We start from the raw sequence: 23,413 nt of genomic DNA on the forward strand, positions 1-23,413 counted from the left end.
CTAGGCAATTAATGGGGTAACGGGGCGGGTGGGGGTGTGGCTCATTTCGCCTGGCGGGTGGTCCTAAAGTCTCGCGGCGGGGGTTTTCGGCGGCGTATAAACGCCCCCCCCCCCCCCCCTTTTTTTTACCTTGATGAAGCGCTAGACGAAGGTTCCAAAAACAACGAGAAAAAAGTTCTAGGTGGGAGCGTTGGTGTAATGAATTGAATCATGTGTGCGCAGCTAGAGATTTGTGCTTGCTTGCTTGTGTGATACCCCTTTTAGCTAACGGCGGATATGATGATTATATGACACGGCCATTTTTGTTTACTCTTTGCGGTTTTGGAGTGAGATGGGATCTACAGAGGGTGTCTGTCTTTATGAGCCGGCCGATCTATAGGTATACTTAGGTAGATATAAATATTAAATATTGTCATGTCCTTGAGCTGTATCATCTACGTGTATTCATCTTTTTTGAAGAGTGATTCTTCGTGAATTGAATTAATTGGATTGGTCTAGTATTGTATCTTTAATTAGAAGAATAGTGCCTACTTCAGGATGTAGCGTAAGTACTGAGCTAGCTATATTGCTAACCTGTCAAAATCTCCTATAATCATTGCAAATATTAAGACTCATGTCTAGCCAATAACCGCTCGTTTTCATCCTAAATGAGGGAGTCGAACGATAGGTCGATTAGGGTTAATCTAAGTCAGAGAGATCTTATTCAGCCTGAATCTAGAATTGTGTCCCGATTAACATCATCAGCCTCTTTCTCGGATCATCAGAACTAGAGATCACATTGGAAGTTGACAAGTTTGGGAAGCTATATTATCCACCCCTGGCTAATTCCAGGCTTGTAATATATGCAGAAATCACATTATTGCTACCCAACTTTGGATTCAGGCGGCCGATATCTCCGAGTGATCAAAGATTGGGGAGATGGAGATGTTGGTCTGCTGCACCGGGGAATATCGGAACTGCAATGCTTACTCTTCTCTCCATGAAGTAATCACTATTTTCTCCACAACCGTTGGTAACATATTTGATTGAGAGCTAACGGAGGAAGGCAACTTATATTACAAAAAAGGGGAGTCGATAAAACCCAAACTTTGGGTACTTATAACCACCTCTTAAATCCAAGCAAAGATACATTTCTAATGAACCCTATAGAGTGAAGGAGCTATTAAGCTAACCCCGCCACTGCAAAAGATGACTTTGCGCGCGTTGCGCTGCGACTCCCTTGTTTTACCGTGCTTAGGAAAAGAGAAACCATGATGCTACTGACGACGCCGGGGACATCTCTCTAGACCACATCCCATCTTGCTAAACTATTTAATAGGCCGGCCTTCTTGACCCTTATCCCTCGAACATGATTGACTGATGCCTACTACGCTTGAGCTTTAGAGTCGGTATCCAGGAAGGACAAAAGCTTACTGGGATGAAATAGCAACTAAGCTATTCGGTTCGAGTTGTTTCTGGCACAAAGCAAGCACTGTCAGGCTCAACAAGGAATTTATTAAGGCGGTATGTTCTCAAACTCATTTCGTCAACAGGGTGAGCGGTTGGTGGGTTTCTCGAGTAGTAGTGACTTTGCTTGTGTGTGATTATACTGAATAGGTCAGGGGAATGTTAGTCTCCATTCTTGGGAACATGGTTATAGCACTTGACCCTGTGGGTAGAAGACGACATACCCGTCGTAAATTGCTTCATTAGAACTCATAGCCATAGTGCCGTGTCAACAACAATTTGAATGATTTCTACTGATAGAGTATGGTTCCTGAGAAAAAATGTAACTGATGGTAATGGCTGAGCCAGAAGAAGAACGCAAATCATAAATTATCTTTTGGAAAATACGAGGGATATATATGCTACCCCCAGGAGAAGCACGCAAGAGTTGAGAGGTGCCATTAAGCTGCAGGATCTGTGCCCTACCCCCGTATGGTCACGATCCCTTCAACCCCTTCAACTTCCGCGAGCTAATGCATTAATTTGAATATAGTATTAATCTATACACTAAGCACGATAAAAATATATGCATATAATAAAGGGCGTAGTATACGAAGACGACAGGGGGCAGGAGGGTAAAATTCTTACCTTGCAGAAAGTGTCGATAAAGGGGAGTTGGGCAGTGATGCGAAGTCGAGCGGGCTTGTGGGATACCTCCCCTCCTTCACGATCGATGCCATAGCGGTGGCATCGGGCGGAATGTGTGCTAGTCGTCTTTAATGTGCATATGCCCATAAAGTAACTCTGTTAGTACCATCCCAAATCATCAAAACTCTGGTCATACACTTGGTATTGTTACTCATGAAATATCTACAAAGGAAAGGGCTGAGAAAAAGGGTATTCATAATGAAGCCAAAGGTATACGATAGTGTGAAGATGGGTACTATGTAGAACGTTGAGATACTAGAAGTTATAATTGGTACCTAACGTTCGAATCGGGGAGCAAACACTTGCCTGCAGCTGTATAACGAGACGAGGCTTCCATTTTCATACCAGAACTCGTTGATATCTCAAGAATGTCACTTGGTCCCTTGCCCGAATCCAATCTCGCCATCGGAACGGGATTCGAGAAGAAGCTTCTTCAGGTTCCCGGAATATCATGATATGACCCCAACAATTAGCAGCAGAGGACGTTACTCTGCACCGATCACCCAGGGCGTTCCATTTCATGCACTGGATGAATGATATCTTGGTTGGAGAGGCTTATGCCATTATGCTATTTTCGATTGGATGTGGGAGAATAGCGGCAGGCTGTTGATGCTGAAGCATGGCGGCCCCCATTAGATGTAAGAAATCCAAGAACGCTGTCGATCGCCCGGAGCTTTTTCTCAGCACGGCTCTAAACTCTCCGATACTTTTCATAACGTCCAGAATTGGAGAAAGCTAGAATCTAACATATGATTAGTTAAGTAGGTGTTGGAATTTTGGGTCGATAGTGAAGGGGGAAGTATCCATTCTTCCTGAATTGTTGTAGTACGCCCGGGTAGTGAGAGTACAAGCCGTCGACGTCTTGCTATTGGATATGCGCATCATATTAACAATGCATGTCAGCGTGAAGTAATGAGGGGTTGCATCATCTGACGTGTCCGAGATATGTGACAGGTTAGGTATGTTCGATTTGATAGCCTTACTCTCAAGCAACTTTTTTAGTACTTATTGTAGATCTATTGAACTGAATCGTGATAGACGGTAGGTATGTCGGATCAATAGTTTAAGCTAAATCTGCCCTGGAGTCGCACGAAGCAAACTATTCTGAAAGTATTTCTGCTATCTCGGTTGTGGTAGGTTGTATTAGGTTGATCTCTAGCTTAAATTGGTTATCAGTAGAAGTCTATGTATTGGTAGAAGCTGATGGGCTCACATATGTATTATTTCTTTTGGTAACTCCCATACTGGGGGGTCCAATTAGGACGTGTCGAGGACTCTAGAATGGCCATGGATGGATATTGAAAGGGGGAAATTAGCGGGAGACTTCAGGAGATGAACAGGCCTTATTAGCAGAGAAAGACTGGTGAGAATGTAGGTAAATCTCAAGAAAAAATACGAGAAACGATGAAATAGTATTAGAGATATTTGATACTTTTATAGAACGTCGTTCAAAGCTGTCTAAAGCACGGAGTAGAGGACAATGACATACATGGCTGGAAAGACAGCTGGCTACTATTAGATTGTGTAAAAAGGAATTGGTTGCATTGCATGAGGGGTATGCATAAGAGGGTTGAATATGCCATCACTGTTGGCTTCTACTTCTTTAGTTCGACACCGTGCCCATAAGCTGTCATCTATTTTCTTACTGTTATTTATGATACTGTTTACAAACGGTATCCCGCTCGAAATACTAAGCTGGCCGAACCTAGGTAGTAATAATGAAGTTAATGAGGAAAGGGTTTAATCCTACCTAAAGTAACAATATTAGTAGAGGGCTGTGTTACTTAGTACTAGGTAAGTACTAAATTACCTTACCTATAGGTACCTGTCTTCCTAAACTGAACAAACGCAGCTGGCTGTTCGTTAATGAAGTACCAAAGGTTACCTGAGATAGGCAGGTTAAAGCAACCAGCCGTTGGTTACACAAATTGTCGTGTCGCTGACTGTTTGGTCTTCTCGCGCTGTTCCTAGTAGCAATATTGCCACAGGCCATATCTTAAATACTTAGCTCTCCTCCTTCCATCATTCCCCTCTTCTTTCTTTTTACTTTCGGTCCCATCCCAACACGGAGTATCGCAATGAAGATATTTGACGTTGCGGCGATAATTCCAAGTATTTCCTACTCCGTTACTAGGCTAAAGAGGTTTGCCTATTCTGTCTGGAAGCGATTTATCAAGATGGATCCTATTGAATTCCCCCGAGTGTCTCAACGGGTAATGGAGTTCCTTGGTTCGATCGGGAAGTCATTTGCGGTGTATATCGCACTACCACGTAAGTCTTCCTAGGCTAAGAATAAGTGCAGATTACTGCAATGGTGACATACTGAAGAATGGACTTTAGATGTCTACTGGGCAATCATCACCTGGGCGGTTGTATTTACAGCCGTTGTTACGCTTGGGCTGTGCTTGGGTTTCGGTCCAGCAGGTGTCATTCCAGGTGAGATGCAGTCGCCTTCATTTTCTCTTTTAACCCCAAATCCACAGCACAAGTCTTACTAAGTTGCACCAAGGCTCAATTGCCGCTGCCTTCCAGTCGGCTATGTACGGCGGATTCACGCCGGCTGGGGGGATCTTCGCATCGCTGACGAGTCTTGCGATGCTGGGTCTCCTCGCACCCGCAGTTACAGCAGTTGCGGCAATTACCGCCTTGATTCCAGCGGTAATCGTCTTCAACTTAGTTCCAGACTCATAGATATATTCGGTTAATTTCTAAGTATTTCTTTCCGTGGCAATCGGTTTATTAGACTGGTAGGCTGGTAGGCTGGTAGGCTTAAGGAACAGGTGGGGGATAGTTGATTGGAGTATAATTTTGGCATTAAGAGATGTTATGAAAATTATGAGTGTGTACAGCCATGTTTGTGAGATATGTACGTGAGCTGCTAACTAGTATTGTTGAAAATGTCGGCTTTGATGACTGATTGGATTAATTCCATGTTACCCCTGAGTCTCAGCCCCTTAATTACCCCAGCCTACAGAGGTTACAGTAATCGGAAAGCGCTGATAATGCTATACTCTGGCTATTTTTGAACTACTGGCGAGTAAATGTAAAGGTTTTCTTTAAATTTCACTTCTGAGTGGTTATAAGTACACTCGAATTGTGAAGCACATGGGCGCGGCACTTTCGCAAGGTGGCTTGGGGATCATCAAAGATGCGAGGCTGCGGCACATGATAGCACCACATGAGAAGCAACATCTCAGCTCTCTTGTGAGGCAAGGCTAGGCGTTTTCGCAAACGTCCTTTTTCTTTCAAAATATCGATATCGTAAAATCTTCGCCTTTTTTACTTTTTTTACTTTCGAGGATTCCAGTTGCTCAGCGAGTATATTGAAATAGATTTACCCTGGTGAAGATGGCTAACTTAACAAACTATCATTCATGCCAATACTGCCAGAAATTTTTGATAGATCTCAATAATAAGCAGCCTCCCGGCGACATTACCACAGACTATGGGAAAGCAACAGAAGGGATATTTTTCTTCGATGCGACCTTACAGAATGTGCTTGAAGGTGCTTCCCATCATTGTCACTTATGCAAATGGCTGGATGGCGCATGGGAGAAACGTTACGGTGATCGATACAAGATGCTTGCGAAAGTCCCTACTGACCGTATAACTATTTGTGCCGATAGCTATAGTATGTCCCTAACTGACCGCTACCCATTCGACGAGTTGTCTTTCATAGGTTTATGGGAGCACGATAACCCTGGATTGGGCAAATGCCGAATCAGAAGCCCATACAGCCTAGATGTTTTTACAACGGAAGGTCGGTAACACCCAAGATGTAGTATCTTGTGCCCCCCCTTTAATTCTCTAAACTGACCAACAGCTGCTAGATGATGCAGCAAGCCAGTTCATTTTGACTCGCCCTATCAATTGTCGGCCAGGTGCCGTGGAAAATCTTGCATTGGCACGAAGCTGGCTAGAAGGATGTCTAGATTCACATCCTAAATGCCGCACAGAGCAAAACTCCATGCTTTCACGAATTCTTCGTATAGATAAGGTCGAGGGTCTAGATGAATTTGAAATTAGCCTCGAACCGACTTATGATAAGGTAGAACCATATGTAACACTTAGCTATTGCTGGGGAGGTGACCAGGCTTGCAAGACTACAAAATCACGGATGAGGTCGGGTAACTTAAGCATTCCATACGGTAAACTCGCTCAATCCATACAAGATGCTATTAAAGTAACTTCAAGACTGGGTTTACAATACCTCTGGGTCGATGCTCTATGCATCATCCAAGACGACGAGGGAGACAAGATTGAACAGATCGCCAATATGCCTTGGATCTACAATCAAGCATGTATCACAATTGTTGCAGCACGGTCGGATCGCGCAAGCAGGGGATTTCTGGACGATATTGACTTGGCTCAAAGTACGAAGCTTGCTGTAAGGCTTCCATTCTGTTGCCCAGACCAGCACGGCACTTTGGGCTCGGCATATATCACTTATATCGACGATAGCCGAGGATCTGAGCCCATCCATTCCCGTGCGTGGACGCTACAGGAGCGATATCTATCTAATAGATATATAGAATTTGGCAGAAACCAAATGCGTTGGGTATGCGCGTGCTCTGGAAGATTGAAGAGACGTGGGCCGCTCGGTCTCATTCTCCGCGCGATGCCTTGCGATACGACTCGTTTGTTTATGCGATTTACACATTTAGGTCTATTCCACATCAATACAAGATCCAAAAGTCGAGTAAAAGAGGACACGAGTAACACGGGGAAGATAGGCGCTTATTCAACTATAGATTGTGTCGACTTATTTGAAAAGGTTACTCCGGAGGTTATTGAAATTGAATAGGAGTAATAAGAAGTAAAACAAATAAGAATCGAGATGACCTACATCACAAGATTGCTACAGAGCGTAAGCCCTGATATAATAATCTTTGTCATTTTAGATATCTTATGAGTTATATATATAAAACTTATTTGTAGTTGTCCCTGTACGTAAAATCCTGTTTGGAACCTGATAGCCGTGGATTTATAACTTGAGCGCTGTGTATACAATTCAAGCAGCGCCGCGCAATTCTATGAATCGTTCCAACCTGTTATCGTAGCGAATGGTCTGTTAACATGTAGCTCTTCGCTAAGCTCAGCCTGTAGAGTCGCGAGTTTTCCTTTGGAAGCGGAGCTTCTGTTTGAGATTCATGGTGTTGTGTAGGCGAATTGGCACTGTTTCGCAAACTTATCCTCCTATGATCCTGTACTTCAACTGTTCTTGTCTTGCTTCTCGTACTCTACTGGCAAATCCATGCCGACCCGACGCGCGGTCAGCCTGACGCGCTCTTCCTCATCCATACCCATGCCTGGATTATATCGCTCCAGCAGAGTCGTATATTGCCTTTGTGCCTTAAGATACCGTACTAACTGGTCGGCCTGGGCGACGACGTGCTCGTGAGGCGGATCATTTGAGAAGCTTTGTCTTAATCGTTGATGTAAAGGCGAACGGACTTGCGAAGAGGAAGACGGGAGTGGTTTGGGAGGGAGTTCTCGAAGGAGTGATCGGTAGAGGGAGCGCAACTGTGACGGCTTCGACATGGCGGTTAGGAGAATGCTGGTAGCGTAAGAGGATGGGCGGCGCGTATTCTAAGTAGACACGGGCTGGCGGAGGTACGTGTACCTAGAGTAATTGTTTGATGTTGATGCGGGATGTTAGCAGCTATGTACATGTAGCTACCAAAGTTTAGCAGGGGGACATCGGGGACCTTTTTTATTGCGTCGTTTGCTGCGATAAGATCGATAAGATAATGCAGGTACGGTACGTACAGCGGGATCCACAGAAGTTGGCCTTCATGTAATCCGTACCAAAGTACCACTCTAAATTATTTTCAATCTAAAGTTTCTTATCGCCGCTAGTTACATACAATTTTTTCTTCTTTTTTTTTCTTTCTTTTTCGTGTGTATTGCGATCAATTGCGATCCTTCATGTAGTGGTCTAAACGGATACCACCCATGCTATATTCCGTCATGTAGCTTACCTATAGCGCGCTTATACACACGATAATCCTACATTTAGCAAGTCTGCAAAATGTCCTTGTCGAACCGACTTAATGCCTTTCTAGCGATGCCGCCCTCCCTGCGACTCGCTGTGATCGGGGCCCCCTCACGAATACGACCAAGTCGGATCAGCCTTGCTTTGAAGGTTTATAGATCTACTGCCGCTTGGAATTACGATGAAGCTGCTGCCTTCTATATACCTGAGTCTCGACAAGGTCGCGTCGACAATGTCTCGCTCGAAACACTTTGCAAAACATCCCACATGCGATCAACTCCTGATGAGCCTCTCCTCTCTGGACTAAGTACCCTCTTCACTAGGAATCCCGCAACATTCCAATATGGAGAAACAGATTTCTACAAGCTCAAGAAAAACACTCTCATCCCCGAAGTCTGTGTCCTCGGTCGATCTAACGTTGGCAAGTCATCTTTCGTTAATGCTCTTGCTGGCCGAAGTCAACGAAGTCAAAACTCGCTGGCACGTATTAGCAAGCACGCTGGAAAAACTAGAGAGATGAATACGTATGGATTTGGACCAGCACCGCTGCCGAAAGATATTGCCGCGTGGACTGCTGAACTTAAAGGGAAAGAGGATATCCCAACTCACACCTTTTACCTTGTGGATATGCCCGGATACGGACACGCCTCTTTGGAGGACTGGGGACGTAATATCACGCTATACCTGACCAAGAGGATAGGCGTAAAAGGAGCCATCATCTTAATCGATGCCGAAGTTGGGCCCAAGGAGCTGGACTTACAGTGTTTACAACTATTGAGCTCTGTCAATATGAGAACTTCCATCGTTCTCACTAAGGCGGATAAGGTTAAAGGTGGCCTACCCGCCTTGGGTGATTTATGTGCCAAGTTACGGGACAATATCCTCAAGATTGAAAATTCACAAGAGAATTATAATTGGAATTTGGACAGAGACGTGTTTGTCACTGCCCTTGGTGCGAGAGACGCTGCTGTCATACATTCAACAGCATCGCACGCGAGATTTGCTGTGGCTCGTTTAGCTGGGTTGATAGAAACCAACCGACCGGACTCAGAAAAGAACGAGAAGTGGTCTGGCAAAGTTATCTCGTTTGAAGACTTGCAGTATGCGCCAAAGGATTCCTTGCCCAAGAAGGTAGACAACTCTGCATTTGCTAAACTAGAATGGGCTGCGGGAAAGGCGCACGGGACTCGTTATGGAATCACACTAGATGCGTTGAGCTCTTTTCATTCGAGGATTATCACCCAACCCCAGGCTCGAAACTTCCACAGCGACAGCAATAGGATGAAACCCCCACGCGAACAGCGTGATAGAGAACAGGATTCACAGGAGATGGTTGATATCTTAGACGAGTTCATGAAAAAGATTAGGGCTACTAACACAACTAGCAGCCATGTTCGAAACATGCGGCGGAAGAATGATAGGCGTCTACCCCCTGCACCTGAAAAACGCAACATCCTCGGCAGACAGGAGGAAAAACTGCAGAAGGCCCTGAAGAAGCGCTTCCCCGAAGATGCAGCTAGGTCGGAAAAAATACGCGAGCAGAGGTCGACAATTACGGGGGCACAGAGAGAAAAGGAACAAAAAGCCAAGGAAGAAGAATGGCCCACTGACTTTCCTTCGCCGCGGGGCAAAGGTGGGAAAAAGAAGAATGAAATTATGACTCCAGACGCATTTAAGGCTCTAGTGACGCAACCGGCATCGGAAGACGTCTCGCCATCATCTTCAGGACAAACTAATAAGAAGAAACAAACAGGCCAGAAAAGCTCTGGCAAGAAACAATCAAAGCGAAACGTGAAAGAGGTGGAGATGGACGAGTTTGATGCCAGATTTGCCAAAGCACTTTCAGGAAAATATTAGGTGGGGATGATGTTGGTATTATTCTGGTATAAAGGATCAACCACTGTGGCTTCGGACTCGGGTATAGCGACATATGGGCAACCTACCTTGGATGGGTACCTGTCATGGGTCTAACACGATGGCTGTACATGATGTACTCTACTATGATCACACGCATATAGGTAGCATAAGGACATATTGAACACAACTCTTGATTCTATTTCAACTATAATTTACTTGATACTAGTGTGGTTTAATTACGTAGCGGCAGCTACTAAGTTTGATGCTCGCGGGGCTTTAGGCGGCTTTTTAGCCCGCCTCTTGCCCCTCTCCAGATCTGCCGCTGAGACATCTGCCCGTCGAAAATAGTAGTTGGGCACGAAGACGTCGACTAGGTTATCCCAAAAGCCGAGGTCGTACAAGTTTTCAACATCGCGCAAGCGCCAGACGCGCTCCCACTCGCCGACGCCCGTGGGTATGTTCGGATCCGGCGGCGTGCCGTCCTCTGTGCGCACGATTACCTGGACTGCGTCGACGGGCCATCGCGTCCAGGCTGCCTCGTGACGCAGGTTTTTAGCACGGTCAAGTGGCAGGGAGCGCTTGAATGCACAACCATCATCCATCTCCATTTGCCAGTCCTGCCATTTCATGCTCTCGTTAGTAGTCGTACCGCAGTAAATCAGGTAGACGTGGTATCCAAGCAGGCCCCAGACCAGAGGTGTCGTCATCAGCGTAAGTAGCGTGATAGACCCTACGCCCACGTCGTCCTGGATGCCCACGGTGAGAACCATCAAATACTCATGCCAGGACCAACTCGCTGGTTTCGGGAACATCACGAACGACTTGTTGCGCGTGCGCGCTGCGTCGGCGACTGCACCGAGGCCGAGAATACCACCATACAAAGTTAGAACGGCGGTCGAAAGAAGTAGGAGGATAAAATAATGCTGATTACCGTAGCCGACGCAGTTGTTAATGAAGACACAGTGGTGGTCCATCTTGTGAACGCAGCGCTTGCAGACGGAGCAGTGCTTAGAGCGCGCGGGCTTTAGTAGCCCACATGTTCGGCACGTTTGACCTGGCCGGAAAAGCGCAAAGTCGTACGGGTAGTGGGACATGTAACGGGAGTGATTAGCGGGGGTAACGATACCCGGGTCGCCAGCCGCGGAAAGGTACAAGAATAGATACGGTAAGATAATAGATATGCTTCCTAGAGTCTTATGAAGGAGGCTCAAGCGCGGCCATACTCCTGGTAGGAACATAAACTCGCCCACGGACAGTAGCAATATGAAGAAAATGAGCACTGTTGGGTGCCGGTCGTACATGACACAAGTGCCAAATCTACCCAGCGCCGTGGTGAGGCGGCCTGAGGTGAGGCGCTGGTCAAGGCTTAGGATAGCATTTGGTATATACACCCATATTGCGCGGTGCAGCCAGGCTATCGGGGTATGTCTATATGATCGTAATTAGTAATGAAATAGTTACCATAGTTACTAGTTTAAGTGACATGTTTAATAGTTGGCCCGTGTGTTGCGCTCATACCTCAAAGCCGGTAGCCTGCCGAAAAACGCGACAAAGACCATAAAACAGATGGCGAGAACGGCCAGGGAGATCCTGGTAAGGGGGCCCATTGTCACGGACCGGAAGAGAGGATGATAGTAGGTAGTAGATGCGTTAATCAAACATTAGAAAGGGATATTTCGAGCTGGTTCATGGCCAAGTCATCAGGTGCAGGGACAGGCGCCGGTACCGACTCATTTCATAAAGCTGATATGTAAAATGCTGATGATAAAAAGGTCACAAGAATTATTTGCGACTAGTTGGCTCTGTTTTGCTTATGATGAAATGAATATGATAGAATAAAATGTGTTTATACTTGTTTAATTTCGGTCAGCGACGTACGCGCTCGTCAGCTGGTATGTGTATGACTTCTAATAAAAGAGATGACTGAGGGTCCGTCGCGGCTATCAGCCCGTGCTGCAGGTACATGGGGTAGGTATATCAAACTTGAAATTTCATTGGTCGGTAAGTTGGGGCGGTGCTTAAGTCATTCAGCCGCTTCTGTCAGGATAAACTGAGGCTATTATTCGTTAAGTCGATAAAACCCTCGGAACAAGCATAAAACCTAAAACCCACATGATTATCCCAAATTCGAATTTAAAGTACCTGGGCAGCTGGGAAGTCGCGATCCGCATCACGCGTCTTATGAAACTCTATTCACGGGACTTTTTATACAATTACAAACTAAAGCCTGACCTTTTTTATACCACAATAAAAGGCCTACTCTGTCCAGATACACGCCTCTTCATCTCTTATTGCTATATTTTAGATCCCATGTTGTCAGAAAACGTGCCCAACGTTACCTAATGAACATTATACACGCGTTCGCTATGAAAGCTAAACCCCTGGAAATTATCGAGATAACAGGATTACGAACTTACAATATTTCAACTTATTTTTAAGCTCTTAGGGTGAATTTCATTTTAATCGACGCTTATACTACACTCCGCAAGACTACATTTATCTTAGCAATTCGCCGAAGTTAACGAGGTTAAGTGAGAGTGAGAGTTAGCCGGATGTCAACCCCTATCGTCTACGAAGGGGCCATAGCCCGTAAGAACCCTTCTCAGAATGGCCTGTTTAGCGACATGCGTTTTTGGGTAGCACATCGTGTGCCACAGCGGCTCCATTTTGTTCAAATGATTCAGGTAGGAAGATACAACTCGTTGATCCGCCATTCTTTACACTAACACCATTTAGAACAACGGGGGCCAGATAGTTTCTCTCGAGAAGAATGCCGATTATCTGATCGCCGACCACGCCAAGAAGAATGCTTGTCCACCTGAATCATATTCTTATAAGTGGATCGAGGAGTCTTGTAGAGCTGGCGTTCTGAAGGAACCCGAAAATTACTTGTGTGTTCCTACTAAACAGAGTGTGCCTACTAAACAGGGTGAGCCTCGACCTTCTGGCTCGGCCGCTCCTCTGAAGAGTACACGGACCAAGTTTACCGCCGAGGATGACCTGATCCTCAGGAGATGGGTTGCCAGTAACGAGAGAAAAGGCGAGTCAGTAGCAGGAAATGTAATTTATAAAGAGCTCGCAGATAAGGTAGGCGTTTATCATATTCATCATTCTCCATATGTTAACAGTAAGCTGAACAACTTAGTACCCGCACCATACTTATCAGTCGTGGCGAGACCGGTGGATCAAAAAATTGCAACATCTCCCTCAGCCGAAAGAGTCTGATAGAACGCCGTCTCCTCCGCCAACTAGGCGAACGGCTGGCACTTCGGCCCATGCATCTCCCAAGACTCCTGGATCTCTTGGGAGGCGCGTGCCTACTCGGAATGCTGCCGCTACCCGGGGGCGGGCTAAATTTACCAAAGAGGACGATGAGCTGCTCATGCAACACGTCATGGAATGCGCACGTCAGGGCAAGCCAATTGCAGGGGTAAAGATTTTCCGTGATCTCGCTAACGACGTAGGTTTCATGCCGCCTTCACGTCGTTTCTTGCTAACCTGGTCTAGTTCTCGCATCATACAGAGCAATCATGGAGGGCTCGTTGGGTTAAGGTACTTGAACCGAGATTTACGACGCGACCTGCCGAAGAGGAACCCGGAGAGGAACCCGAAGAGGAACTCGAAGAGGAACTCGAAGAAGAGCCCGAAGAGACGGCAAAAGCAGTACTAGATACGCGAGTGGAAGCCGAACAGCCCCACAACACAATAACGCCGCTAAAGAGCCCTCGAATACGAAGTTCGGCGCATGCAGTGCATACTGCAAATGAAGTGCCGACAGTTGTTACTAGTCCAGCCGAGGATAATGTAGTTGATAATAAAGGTAAAGGACACCAGATTCTTCATACTGAAGTTCGGACAATACCCCAAGCACCTATACAGGAACCAGAGGAACCAGAGGAACCAGAGGAACCAGAGGAACCAGAGGAACCAGAAGAACCAGCAGTCGACCTTGATCAATCATTTCCTGGTGATACCTCTATGAAGGAGCAATTCCTTCGCGATTACCAGGAATACGTGGAAGCCGAAGGACTCCAATTAGTACCCTGGTTCACGATAAAAGGGCGTACGTTCGAACTTTGGGATTTATGGGAAGCTGTCGCCTCTCAGAAGATGGACCCTAGTGAACGCGACTGGCAACAAATTGCGGAAAAGCTTGGGTTCGACTGGGTTCGGCATGAAACCGTTCACGATGAGATCAGAAAGTGTTATGAGAAATATCTTGCCGCTTTTGAAGAAATTTGGGAGAGTTTCGAAGACGAAGAAGAGTCAAATGCTGAAGAACCTCTACCATCATCACCACCAATTATGCCCTCATTAAAACGATCATTTGACGCACATCGATCGCCGTCCGATCATACATACCCACAGCCGTCACCTAAGCGGCGAAGAATCAATCGGGACACGGAGATTCCGTCTACTCCCGATCATATGAATCAAACTTCTGGTGTGGGCTCCCAAGCTGATAACGGCATAACCCTTAGCGCTAGACGGTCGACCCAGCGTGCTGTAGACAAGAGAACTGGAGAGAACGAATCTCGAGATGCAGTCCCTGAGCTTCCAGTCTTTGAAACCCAGGTAAATTTTGAGATGGAGTCACAATGCAATATTACCCCATCGCAACAGCTTTATCAAGAGTCAGATGCAATATCTCCGAATCTTGCAGATGCATCACCTACGCCCAAGGCTGGAACTCGGATCACCAATCCAGGAACCCCTACACCGAAAAGATCAATCCGGATCCCTTTCCGAGAAGACTCCGATGACGAGATGACAGGACAAACAACCACCAGACATAGCAATGATAATTTTGTAAAGGTCACTAGTGCAGGGAAAACTAAGCGCCGTTCCCTACCGAAATCTTATGCTCAAAAATCACCGCCTATTAGCGGTGCTTCCACTTCGGTAGTAGCTCCCAGAGAAGATATTCAACACTCACGCCTAGAGCGGTCTCAGCTATCACGTCGCTTAAGTCCGCCTAAAGAAACGCCGGAAGATATCATCGATCGTTTTTGCTCTCTAGGCTATCCGAGAGGGATAGTGCTCCAATCGCTACGGGCCACGACGTGGCGTCTCGGTGATGCTGGTCAGGTCATGGAAATACTGAAGCGAGGTGAAGAGCTGCCACAGAGGACCCACGGAGTCTGGACACAGCGCGATGATGATGCATTAAAGTTGGTGACATCGGACGAGCCTCCAAAGGATGACAAGGAGAAGAGGAAGCGTGTAAAGGCTCGAGAACGGCTTGAGAAGAAGCATGGTTCAGAGTTGATGGAGCTTCGGCGCAAGTATTTGTGGGAAGTTGTGTAATACCCGGGCTATACTTGTACTTAGCTGTGAGGTATTGTGCCTGTGCGTTAGGCATTGTTAGAGTCATTACATGCTTACATGGTACGTACATGTACGTAGGTTATGTAGTCCGGAGATAGGTATAAATGTACCTGAACTCTATGTTAGATTATAACCTCTATAAGTTTAAAGATGTTTTTTAATATTGAAGGGAAAAAGTCAAACTTTGGATACACTTGAACCCCAAAAGTAACCGAGCAAGGCTGAAGAAGCCATGGGTATAGGTAATTTCGGTCACTTACAATTTATAGAGCTATGGCCCCTCGAACAGGTATGTAAGCTTTTGCATTCGCTATACCCTCGCTGTACTCGTGCAACTATTCAACTTTAAACATCGGGTCGCCTACCTCGACTATATATACCCGCGTCTTGGACTATGTTTTTTCTTCCCTTCTTTCTTCCCCAGCATGTATCACTTGTTATATCTAAATATCTGGTCCTTCATTTCGTATTACTTCAATACTTGCTATTCTTCCTTCATAAATATATTGATTTCTAGACATAGATTATCTATAATATATACCTAGGCATCTACACATCTATTATGGCCGAAGCTCCTTGCCGACTGCTCGACCTTCCGTCGGAGTTGGTCCATAAAATATGCGCGCACTTCTTACCGGATATCCTACCACCTTACAGGACCTTTCGGGACTATGATGCCGCGCGCAGATCCGTTACGGATCTGGTTAACTTGACTCTGGTTTGCAAATCATTTAACAACGTTGCAGCGCCGCTCCTTGCCAGATACAACAGACATCCATTGGAGGCGGGGATTATTCCCTACATTTACACCATTCTTCAAAATCCGGATATAGCATCGCACGAGAGAACATTTAGGCTACGTCCCTCGGATCATAATGGTCTGCTTGAACGTCGCCATGTTCAGGCCTTTGACGCAAGGGCACTGTCGCTGGGGGTTGTACTGCCAACCTTCTATAGTACTGACCTCGTTCAGCAACCAGGTACTGATGCGAGGCACAACTCTATAATCCACGAGGGCCGTGCGAATCTGATGTATCTCTTGCTCGCGAGTCTCCCAAACCTATCATCTTATTCTATATATAGTACTTGCCAGCCCCTATTTCCCGTCAACGGGCTGGTAGTTATGTTTAATACCGTTGAACAGATCAGGGTAGTGGGATACTCGGACATCCCTTCAAGCCTTGATATGGGCATCTTTAGGCGTTACACCCGCTACTCGAGGAACGTCGAAGTATTCGAGTCCGTGAATATGGCGATGTGTAACCGAACCATCTACCTGTATCAAGTTCACACCATTCGCCTGTTGTCCTGTCGGATTTCGGGCGACAGCTTAGTAAATGTACTCAGACACTGCTCGTCGAACCTGAAAACCTTTGTGTTCCGCTCGGGGTATTACAGCATATACCTGCAGCAAGGTGCACAGCCTGGAGATGATCAGAGGAAGCGGAGATCGGATGCCTCCCCGTGGGATATCGCAGCTATCCTAATGCTGAGCCCGGCAAGAGAATCGTTAGAAACGCTCGAGATAGACATGCGCGAGCATTTCTGTGTCAAGGCCGGAGATATACACGCACGCCCACCCAACCCGGAGACAGATCTCCTATATAACTTCATCAAGGGGTTAAAGTGCTTTTCTGCTCTTCGAAACCTCACTCTCACGCAGCAGACCCTCTGGGAGCTATGGTTCAACGCATGTCCAGGGTTCGACAAAGAAGGCAGCTTTTGCGACGATATGCGGTTAATCGACCTGCTGCCCTCCTCCATCGAGTCCTTCGCGCTCTACGACGTCACACCCAATTTCTTACGGTGCATCTCTACATTCGCAGAGCACGTAGGCAGTAGGATGGGTTTTCGGAACTTGAAAAAGTTCACCATGCGACCATCACCAAATTTCGTTAGACAACTCACGCACGCGAGAATCCACCAGGACGACCCCGAACTGCGGTTCTTCGACGAATATAATAGATTTTGCCGTGTGGATGAGACGCTATTGCCTCGCTGGGGACGGATCATGTTGATGCTCAAGAACAGGGGAGTGCGGGTTGACTGCGTCCCTGAGGTGCACCCGCTTGACACTGAGGACCAGCAGGCCCTGCAGCGGCAGCGCGAGTTACAGCACTGGTGCGAGAAATGCCATTTCGATTTTTCCGTCTGTGTTAAACGGGAGAAGTGGCTTGGTGTCTACGCGGATTGATTGAGCTTCTTGAAGGATGCGATCCCCCGCCCGTATGTAGCGAGGCGGCTGGAGGGAGTTAGGCGTATAATATGGATGGGTTATTGACTGGGCGAGTTTTGTGTTTTTCAGAAGGCGTTTGATTTTCTATATACCCAAGCGCATAAAGGTACTATGCCTATTTGTATTTCAAGGAATGGTCTAGGTAAACGTGTACCATGGCTCGCAGGGTGCTTGAGAGAAGTCGCTCGAATGTATTGCGGGACGGGGCATATAGGGCTATAAGAAAGATTTGCCATGTATGATGAATACATGAACTTGCATCACATGGAGATGATCAAGTAATTATTACATTTCAACTATTGATGGTTTGACAGTGAGGAATGTTGCGAGTCTTATTTCTCGGGTATTCGACGTTAATATTGTTTCCCGGCGCCCTTAGTAGTAGATAAGATGCCGGTGGAAGAGGTGAGTGACATGGAGAAGTTACAGCTAGTTCTCGTCACCAAACTAGAGTTACCAGGCGGAGTTATGGGTTTTAAGCCCGTCGTGTTTGCTTTACTTTAATTTGTCTTACATCTCATAGGGAAGAGGACCAAATATATTCAAGCGGAATCCTCTAGAATATTAGGATAAAAGATACCATCTCTTGGTTTGCATACGAAACTAGGTACCTAGAACTCTTTGAGTCCCATAATACGGTGTGATACTGGCTTTCAGAGCGGCTACAGGTTAGAATCTTCTGGTTCTGGCGTTGGGCACTATTAGAATAACATATCCTTTAGACGAATCCTGGTTATAACTCCTCACCCCAAGACAAAATATATTTGCCAGTACGACTTGGAACTCTACCCTCCTTAGCAACCAACTAGGAACTGAACTCCTTCAAGCAAGGTACATAGACAGACGATATGCACAATGCCCTCGTCATATCTATTCCCTATCAAGCCAATACCGTTCCTGTACTTAGGCGACGATGATCGGAATATCCCAGATCTAAGCGACGACGAGTTCGACGACCTAGTAGCTGTACTCAAGGCTCTGGCTCGGGGTAGCTACCCGCGTCTGGAGTCAGTGCCTCTCGCACTAAACGCCTACAACTGCAACCAGAGGACAGACGATGATGGCGAGCGACCATGGGCGTACTTCTACCCGATCACTATCATCCCGCCCGCCCGGCTTGATGAAAAGAACGATCTGCTACCAAATTACCCCGAAATCCGGCTAGATTTCGAGGTACGACAGGACTTGAAGCGGCGGTGGCGGCCCATACGCTACGGAGACGACGATGGCAATGACAGTCAACCAGTGGAATTTCCTCTTCCCGCGCGGTACCGTTTTATATGCTTTATACACAAGCACAGGATCGATCGCAAGAATATTTTGCAGAAGGGCGTGCACACGATTAGTATCTGGGATCGCGAGGTAAGACGGACTCCTCTACCCCTGAATGACCTTGCCTGTCTGATATCCGCACAACGGTCTACATATCGCTAACTAACGGAAACTTGTGCACAGTGGGACGAACTGACCTGGCACGACACGTATCACGTAGACAGGATATCGCGCAGAAAGGATATCCGAGAATTCTGGAAACACGTCAAGGCACCGGGGTTCATCGATGAGGCGAACTCGCGAGAATATTTCATGAGCCGGATTCGCTACCGGACTGTATACCATATCTGCGAGCACATCGAAGAGACCCTGCGGCGTCCTGGTAGGTGCCTCCACCCCCCTTTTCTTTTCACGTCCATAGCACCTAATTCCTTTCGGCCTAAAGACATTGCTAACATTGCCATCTCTCTTCTTCCGACAGTACCTCCGCGACACACGATCTACGCCGTGATGAGCACAGCCCTCTTCCACATGAACAACGCGCGCGACCCGCAGGTCTCCATCGTGCCGGACCGGCTGGAGCTGTTCGGGGGACAGCACAAGGGCCTGCTGCCGCGGTTCTTTGCGCACCTGCTATGTCTGTGTCTAGATGTGCGGCCGGGCTGGTCTCGCGCGCGCCAGAGGCGCTTTGTGCTGCAGTTTCGTATTCTGGAGCGTCTGCAGTGGATGAGACTGCGTACGCGGGAGTATTTGGAACTTCATGATAGTGATAGAGATGGCGATTACAGGGTTAATGCTAAGAGAAATGACAGCGGTGGGCGGGAGTGGATGTACGAGGTTTTGAACATACTGTAGGTTCTTACCTGAGGTATGGCAAGTGAGCCGTTACGTGGGATTAGTCGCTAGCTGAGGGCTGTGATGGTTAGCATACGTGATTCATCTACGTTTAACAATCTATCAACAAGAGCTAGCATTTGCAAGGGGCTTGTTAACCTACCAGAATAGTACTTGTTAAAAGAGAACTTGTCACATCTTAATTCGATAGTAGCAACGTTTGCCCCGACGAGAATCATAATCAAAAGTGACTTAAGATCGTAGGCTTGGCGAAGCATTTTATGACAGTATGGTGAAAGACCTAGGCTCTAGACGGCCTAAATCCTAAAGCTTGAGTCCAATTTATCGTTACGAAATCGTGATATTTATCCATCCGCTCCAACATCGTTCGCTATATCCTATGCCTATGCGGTAAGCCACCCATTGGCTTTACCTAGCTGCTCCGGCTACTTCCACTGCTCGAACTGCTGCGACTATGGCTCTTGTTCTTCTTATCCTTTTTATGTTTCTTGTCCTTCTTGTACATCTTGCTGCCACCATAGGCGCCAGCAAGTGCAGCGGCGGGAGCGAATGCCGAGGCCATACCCATGCCCCCCTGTCCTCCGCCACGGCCTCCTCCGTACCCACCCCCGTGACCTCCATAGCTGCCTCCGCGAGAAGAAGAACCGCTAAGGTAATGCGCAGCGGCTGCTGCACCTATGGCTGCTAGTGGGGTGCCGCCGCCTTTTTTACCTCCGAGTACGCCTCCTACCAATGACCCTAGTCCCCTATCGCCAGTGTTGGGATCGTGCGGATAGTCACCACCTTGTTGCCCGGGCGGATACTGTTGGTGCTGTTGTTGCTGTTGGTACTGTTGCTGCTGTTGTTGTTGTTGGTACGGCGGTTGTTGGTGTTGTTGGTGTTGTTGCTGGGGAGGGTATTGACCCGCGGACGGGGGATATTGATTCGGGTAGCCTTGCGGTGGGTAGCCTTGGCCCTGCGCCGAGCCGGAATGATTGTCGTAAGGGGGCGGGCCGCCGGGGTAAGAGGAAGGGCTCCCTTGTGGTGGGGGTGCACCGTAGGGTTGTTGTTGCGGAGGATAAGGCGAGTACTGACCCGGAGGCGGTGATCCGTAGGAGTTCGGCGTATGTGACGGCGGCTGCCCACCGTACTGCTGCCCACCGTATTGATTGTTGTCGTGGCTCCAGCCTTGAGGCTGGTACTGGTTTGGAGGAGGACTCTGACCTGGATACTGTTGGTGTTGAGGGTTATAGTTTTGAGGCGGGTATTGGTTCTGGGATGGTGGATAACCACCACCACCACCACCACCGTAGTAATCTTGGCTGGACATGTTCGGTACGAAAAAGACCCCAATATCTGGAATATCACGACGACGTGGCTCTGCTATTTGGTTTTTTCCGTGGATAGAGCAATGTGATAGAAATTATTATCAGCGAAAGATCTGAACGAAATTTATATGGGTATTTGAGAGGCCTCTTGCTGACGAGAAGGAATGAAAGGATGATGGAGGGGTAAAAAGAAGGGGCAATACGGTCAGGGACTTTGGAACAAGGGACAGGGACACGATGATCCCTGTCATTGGCGACATGCCACCGTCTGCACCATGAATCGTACGTACCCCTGAGCCGCCCCGCGCGCCAAATTGCGAGCTACATATTACAAAAGTCAATATGAAGTTGTTCTAGTTATCCGGAAGTTGAAACTCTATAACATCTAGGTCTAACGCTCACCTCCTTTGACACTACCTTTCATCTGATCGTGGCACCATGTATCACTGTTCTTCAGCCTTGTGGGTCTCATTAGTGCTGTATCACGAAGTGCCCAGGCCCCAGGGAGACATAATGTGGGGTTAGTTTATGTACTTTGAGGTTAATAATAAATGTTCGTCGAGGTTCTCCAAGTCCAAATATCCATGTTCAACTCTTTTTTGTATCAATATTCGACTTAAATATATGAGGTAGTTTAGCGACATTCTCACGCGTACCATGTGTTAATAATATCTGACTAACCAATTTATTAAGGTAAAAAATGCCAAGATAATTCTGTTTACTCTTTTTGCTACATGTATATCTCAAATATGAAGGGCATCTTAAATACCTTAGGTACCAGGTATCTACCGGTAGTGCGCCGGTGATGGCTGTATTGAAGCCCAACATGAGAACATAATGAATGTGGCTGGGCTGGGCTCTTAATAGACGAGGAAGTCAAACTTATAACCCCGAGAGTCTCCCCCCTTATTTTAACAGAAGCATAATGACATTTTGCCAGATTTCTCCATCATACCTAAACTCCAAACGCGAAAAGACATCCAGGCAACTTGTAGATACTCATTACCCTCTTTTACTATTTCTCCCCGCGATTAAAGACCTCTTGCCGTCGCCAGCCGAGGAATTCCCATACCGCAAGAATAGTAACGCCAAGCTGAACGATGAACATCGGAATCAAGTTATACTGCCACCCCCTCATAACGCGTACGTGACTTTCTATATCGTCTCTCGCGTCGGCCAGGTCTAGCTGAAGAACAGCCGAGAACCAATTCTGTGGCGTCCAGAACTCCAATGGGTACTTGCTACCATCCAAAGTGCTAGCTAAGGGGACGTAAATGCTTTGCCCCTCGTGCGCGTTTGTAACTGCGAACACATAGGCGAGAGCCCCGGTGGTGAGGAGGAATGCCGGAATATTTAGCGATACCCAGAGGTAATATATAAATCGTGCGAAGCTTCCCAGTCCGCCATATTTATTCTGAGACCAAGACCGAAGCAATAATACGAGTATGCCGCCCAACCCGATGAGAACGAAGGCAGTTCCAGCGGCGCCGTTACTAGTATGTCCTTGGTCCGTCATTATATGGACTGGTTCGCCGACTAGATGATATGTTGAGCCGCCATAGTTGAATAAGAATCCCTTGCTAGCTGTCCGATGCAGCCATGCGACCATGCTACTGACGAATGCTAATTCGATGATCGAATCAACCATAAGCAGGCCTACGGCAACTTTGAGAGCAAGCGACAATCTCGACATCCTGTTTTTAGGATTTCCTCTAATGGTGTTCTAGCTGTTGAGGGTGATGGAGGGTAACTTGGGATCGAGAAGACGAAAACCCGGGAGAGAGGAAACTAACATACTCACTTGATGGGGCGAGCCTTATTGACTTTATGACTGCTCATCTTCTAGGGACTTAAGTTCTCTATTTGTTAGGGCTGACAATGTCGGGGTGGCCGGTGATGTGCAATTGTTGCACTGCTTAGGCCCTAGCTTTGCTATTTATGTCGGCTGAGATTTTGTTGGCCAGTTATTGGGGGCGATGTGTGTATAAGACGACGGTGACATTGGTCTCACCCAACACGATGGATTTAGTAGTGGCTTTGTCGCACGCTAGCCTTACCGCCAAGACACGACCGTCAGAATATAGCTTCTAGATCTACGGTTTGCGATGTGTCGTGAGGCTCTCTATTCTACCTCGACATATATATCTTTCAAGGTAAGTGGATGTAAATTAGGAGTAGTAGGTCTTATCTACGTAGACTTCGAAGTTCGATAGAGAGTTAGAAGCATATGCTAGCGGTCCTCAAAGGTTGTCGACTGTTGTCAGACCGTGCACGACGCATTTGTCACGCTTAGGACAGGACGATTGACGAGTGAGAGGAGACTACCTAATTTATGCATGTGACATGGATGCAGTAGTAACGCCGATAGGCTATCATATTATGAATTACATCTTAAGTTCTGAATTATTGCACCAACATGAAGTAGGCTAC

At 47.0% G+C, this 23,413-nt stretch overlaps 11 protein-coding genes across 11 annotated transcripts; 6 read left to right on the forward strand and 5 right to left on the reverse strand.

Moving 5' to 3' along the window:
- Positions 1-1,269: 1,269 nt before the first annotated feature.
- On the reverse strand, positions 1,270-2,318 carry F4817DRAFT_28657 (uncharacterized protein). The gene is made up of 4 exons (XM_049299611.1): positions 2,074-2,318; positions 1,671-1,694; positions 1,414-1,588; positions 1,270-1,363 (listed from the first exon to the last, which is right to left on the reverse strand). Exons 1-3 carry the CDS (start codon positions 2,163-2,165, stop codon positions 1,435-1,437), a joined length of 270 nt encoding a protein of 89 aa, XP_049153604.1. The 5' UTR covers positions 2,166-2,318; the 3' UTR covers positions 1,270-1,363; positions 1,414-1,434.
- A 1,453-nt stretch (positions 2,319-3,771) lies between these two features.
- F4817DRAFT_354505 (uncharacterized protein) lies at positions 3,772-5,238 on the forward strand. The gene is made up of 4 exons (XM_049305530.1): positions 3,772-3,927; positions 3,986-4,404; positions 4,474-4,569; positions 4,643-5,238. Exons 2-4 carry the CDS (start codon positions 4,212-4,214, stop codon positions 4,822-4,824), a joined length of 471 nt encoding a protein of 156 aa, XP_049153605.1. The 5' UTR covers positions 3,772-3,927; positions 3,986-4,211; the 3' UTR covers positions 4,825-5,238.
- A 41-nt stretch (positions 5,239-5,279) lies between these two features.
- F4817DRAFT_354508 (heterokaryon incompatibility protein-domain-containing protein) lies at positions 5,280-6,985 on the forward strand. The gene is made up of 2 exons (XM_049305531.1): positions 5,280-5,893; positions 5,964-6,985. Exons 1-2 carry the CDS (start codon positions 5,482-5,484, stop codon positions 6,935-6,937), a joined length of 1,386 nt encoding a protein of 461 aa, XP_049153606.1. The 5' UTR covers positions 5,280-5,481; the 3' UTR covers positions 6,938-6,985.
- Positions 6,986-7,141: 156 nt separating this feature from the next.
- F4817DRAFT_28769 (uncharacterized protein) lies at positions 7,142-7,821 on the reverse strand. The gene has a single exon (XM_049299630.1). The coding sequence runs from the start codon at positions 7,672-7,674 to the stop codon at positions 7,345-7,347; it is 330 nt and encodes a 109-aa protein (XP_049153607.1). The 5' UTR covers positions 7,675-7,821; the 3' UTR covers positions 7,142-7,344.
- A 343-nt stretch (positions 7,822-8,164) lies between these two features.
- Positions 8,165-9,985, forward strand: F4817DRAFT_362704 (uncharacterized protein; the record flags this gene model as incomplete). Its single annotated transcript, XM_049306556.1, has 2 exons — positions 8,165-9,761; positions 9,795-9,985. 2 exons carry the CDS (start codon positions 8,165-8,167, stop codon positions 9,983-9,985), a joined length of 1,788 nt encoding a protein of 595 aa, XP_049153608.1.
- Positions 9,986-10,191: 206 nt separating this feature from the next.
- Positions 10,192-11,909, reverse strand: F4817DRAFT_354514 (zf-DHHC-domain-containing protein). Its single transcript, XM_049305532.1, has 2 exons — positions 11,504-11,909; positions 10,192-11,413 (listed from the first exon to the last, which is right to left on the reverse strand). Exons 1-2 carry the CDS (start codon positions 11,590-11,592, stop codon positions 10,222-10,224), a joined length of 1,281 nt encoding a protein of 426 aa, XP_049153609.1. The 5' UTR covers positions 11,593-11,909; the 3' UTR covers positions 10,192-10,221.
- A 198-nt stretch (positions 11,910-12,107) lies between these two features.
- Positions 12,108-15,495, forward strand: F4817DRAFT_28788 (TRF2-interacting telomeric protein/Rap1 C terminal domain-containing protein). The gene is made up of 4 exons (XM_049299631.1): positions 12,108-12,669; positions 12,722-13,072; positions 13,131-13,445; positions 13,493-15,495. The coding sequence occupies exons 1-4, from the start codon at positions 12,538-12,540 to the stop codon at positions 15,290-15,292; spliced, it is 2,598 nt and encodes an 865-aa protein (XP_049153610.1). The 5' UTR covers positions 12,108-12,537; the 3' UTR covers positions 15,293-15,495.
- A 380-nt stretch (positions 15,496-15,875) lies between these two features.
- On the forward strand, positions 15,876-17,717 carry F4817DRAFT_363524 (uncharacterized protein; the record flags this gene model as incomplete). Its single annotated transcript, XM_049306652.1, has 1 exon — positions 15,876-17,717. The coding sequence occupies one exon, from the start codon at positions 15,876-15,878 to the stop codon at positions 17,505-17,507; it is 1,632 nt and encodes a 543-aa protein (XP_049153611.1). The 3' UTR covers positions 17,508-17,717.
- Positions 17,718-17,939: 222 nt separating this feature from the next.
- F4817DRAFT_362707 (uncharacterized protein) lies at positions 17,940-19,676 on the forward strand (the record flags this gene model as incomplete). The annotated part of the gene is made up of 4 exons (XM_049306557.1): positions 17,940-17,954; positions 18,435-18,911; positions 19,005-19,203; positions 19,303-19,676. 4 exons carry the CDS (start codon positions 17,940-17,942, stop codon positions 19,674-19,676), a joined length of 1,065 nt encoding a protein of 354 aa, XP_049153612.1.
- A 275-nt stretch (positions 19,677-19,951) lies between these two features.
- On the reverse strand, positions 19,952-21,407 carry F4817DRAFT_28820 (uncharacterized protein). Its single transcript, XM_049299634.1, has 3 exons — positions 21,386-21,407; positions 21,274-21,304; positions 19,952-21,096 (listed from the first exon to the last, which is right to left on the reverse strand). The coding sequence occupies exon 3, from the start codon at positions 20,983-20,985 to the stop codon at positions 20,089-20,091; it is 897 nt and encodes a 298-aa protein (XP_049153613.1). The 5' UTR covers positions 20,986-21,096; positions 21,274-21,304; positions 21,386-21,407; the 3' UTR covers positions 19,952-20,088.
- A 162-nt stretch (positions 21,408-21,569) lies between these two features.
- F4817DRAFT_354518 (uncharacterized protein) lies at positions 21,570-23,229 on the reverse strand. Its single transcript, XM_049305533.1, has 2 exons — positions 21,677-23,229; positions 21,570-21,612 (listed from the first exon to the last, which is right to left on the reverse strand). The coding sequence occupies exon 1, from the start codon at positions 22,674-22,676 to the stop codon at positions 21,999-22,001; it is 678 nt and encodes a 225-aa protein (XP_049153614.1). The 5' UTR covers positions 22,677-23,229; the 3' UTR covers positions 21,570-21,612; positions 21,677-21,998.
- Between the last annotated feature and the right edge of the window lie 184 nt (positions 23,230-23,413).

The sequence above is a fragment of the Daldinia loculata genome (genome assembly GCF_022478755.1).
Source record: "Daldinia loculata strain CBS 113971 unplaced genomic scaffold F4817scaffold_112, whole genome shotgun sequence".
NCBI classification, from domain to species: domain Eukaryota; kingdom Fungi; phylum Ascomycota; class Sordariomycetes; order Xylariales; family Hypoxylaceae; genus Daldinia; species Daldinia loculata.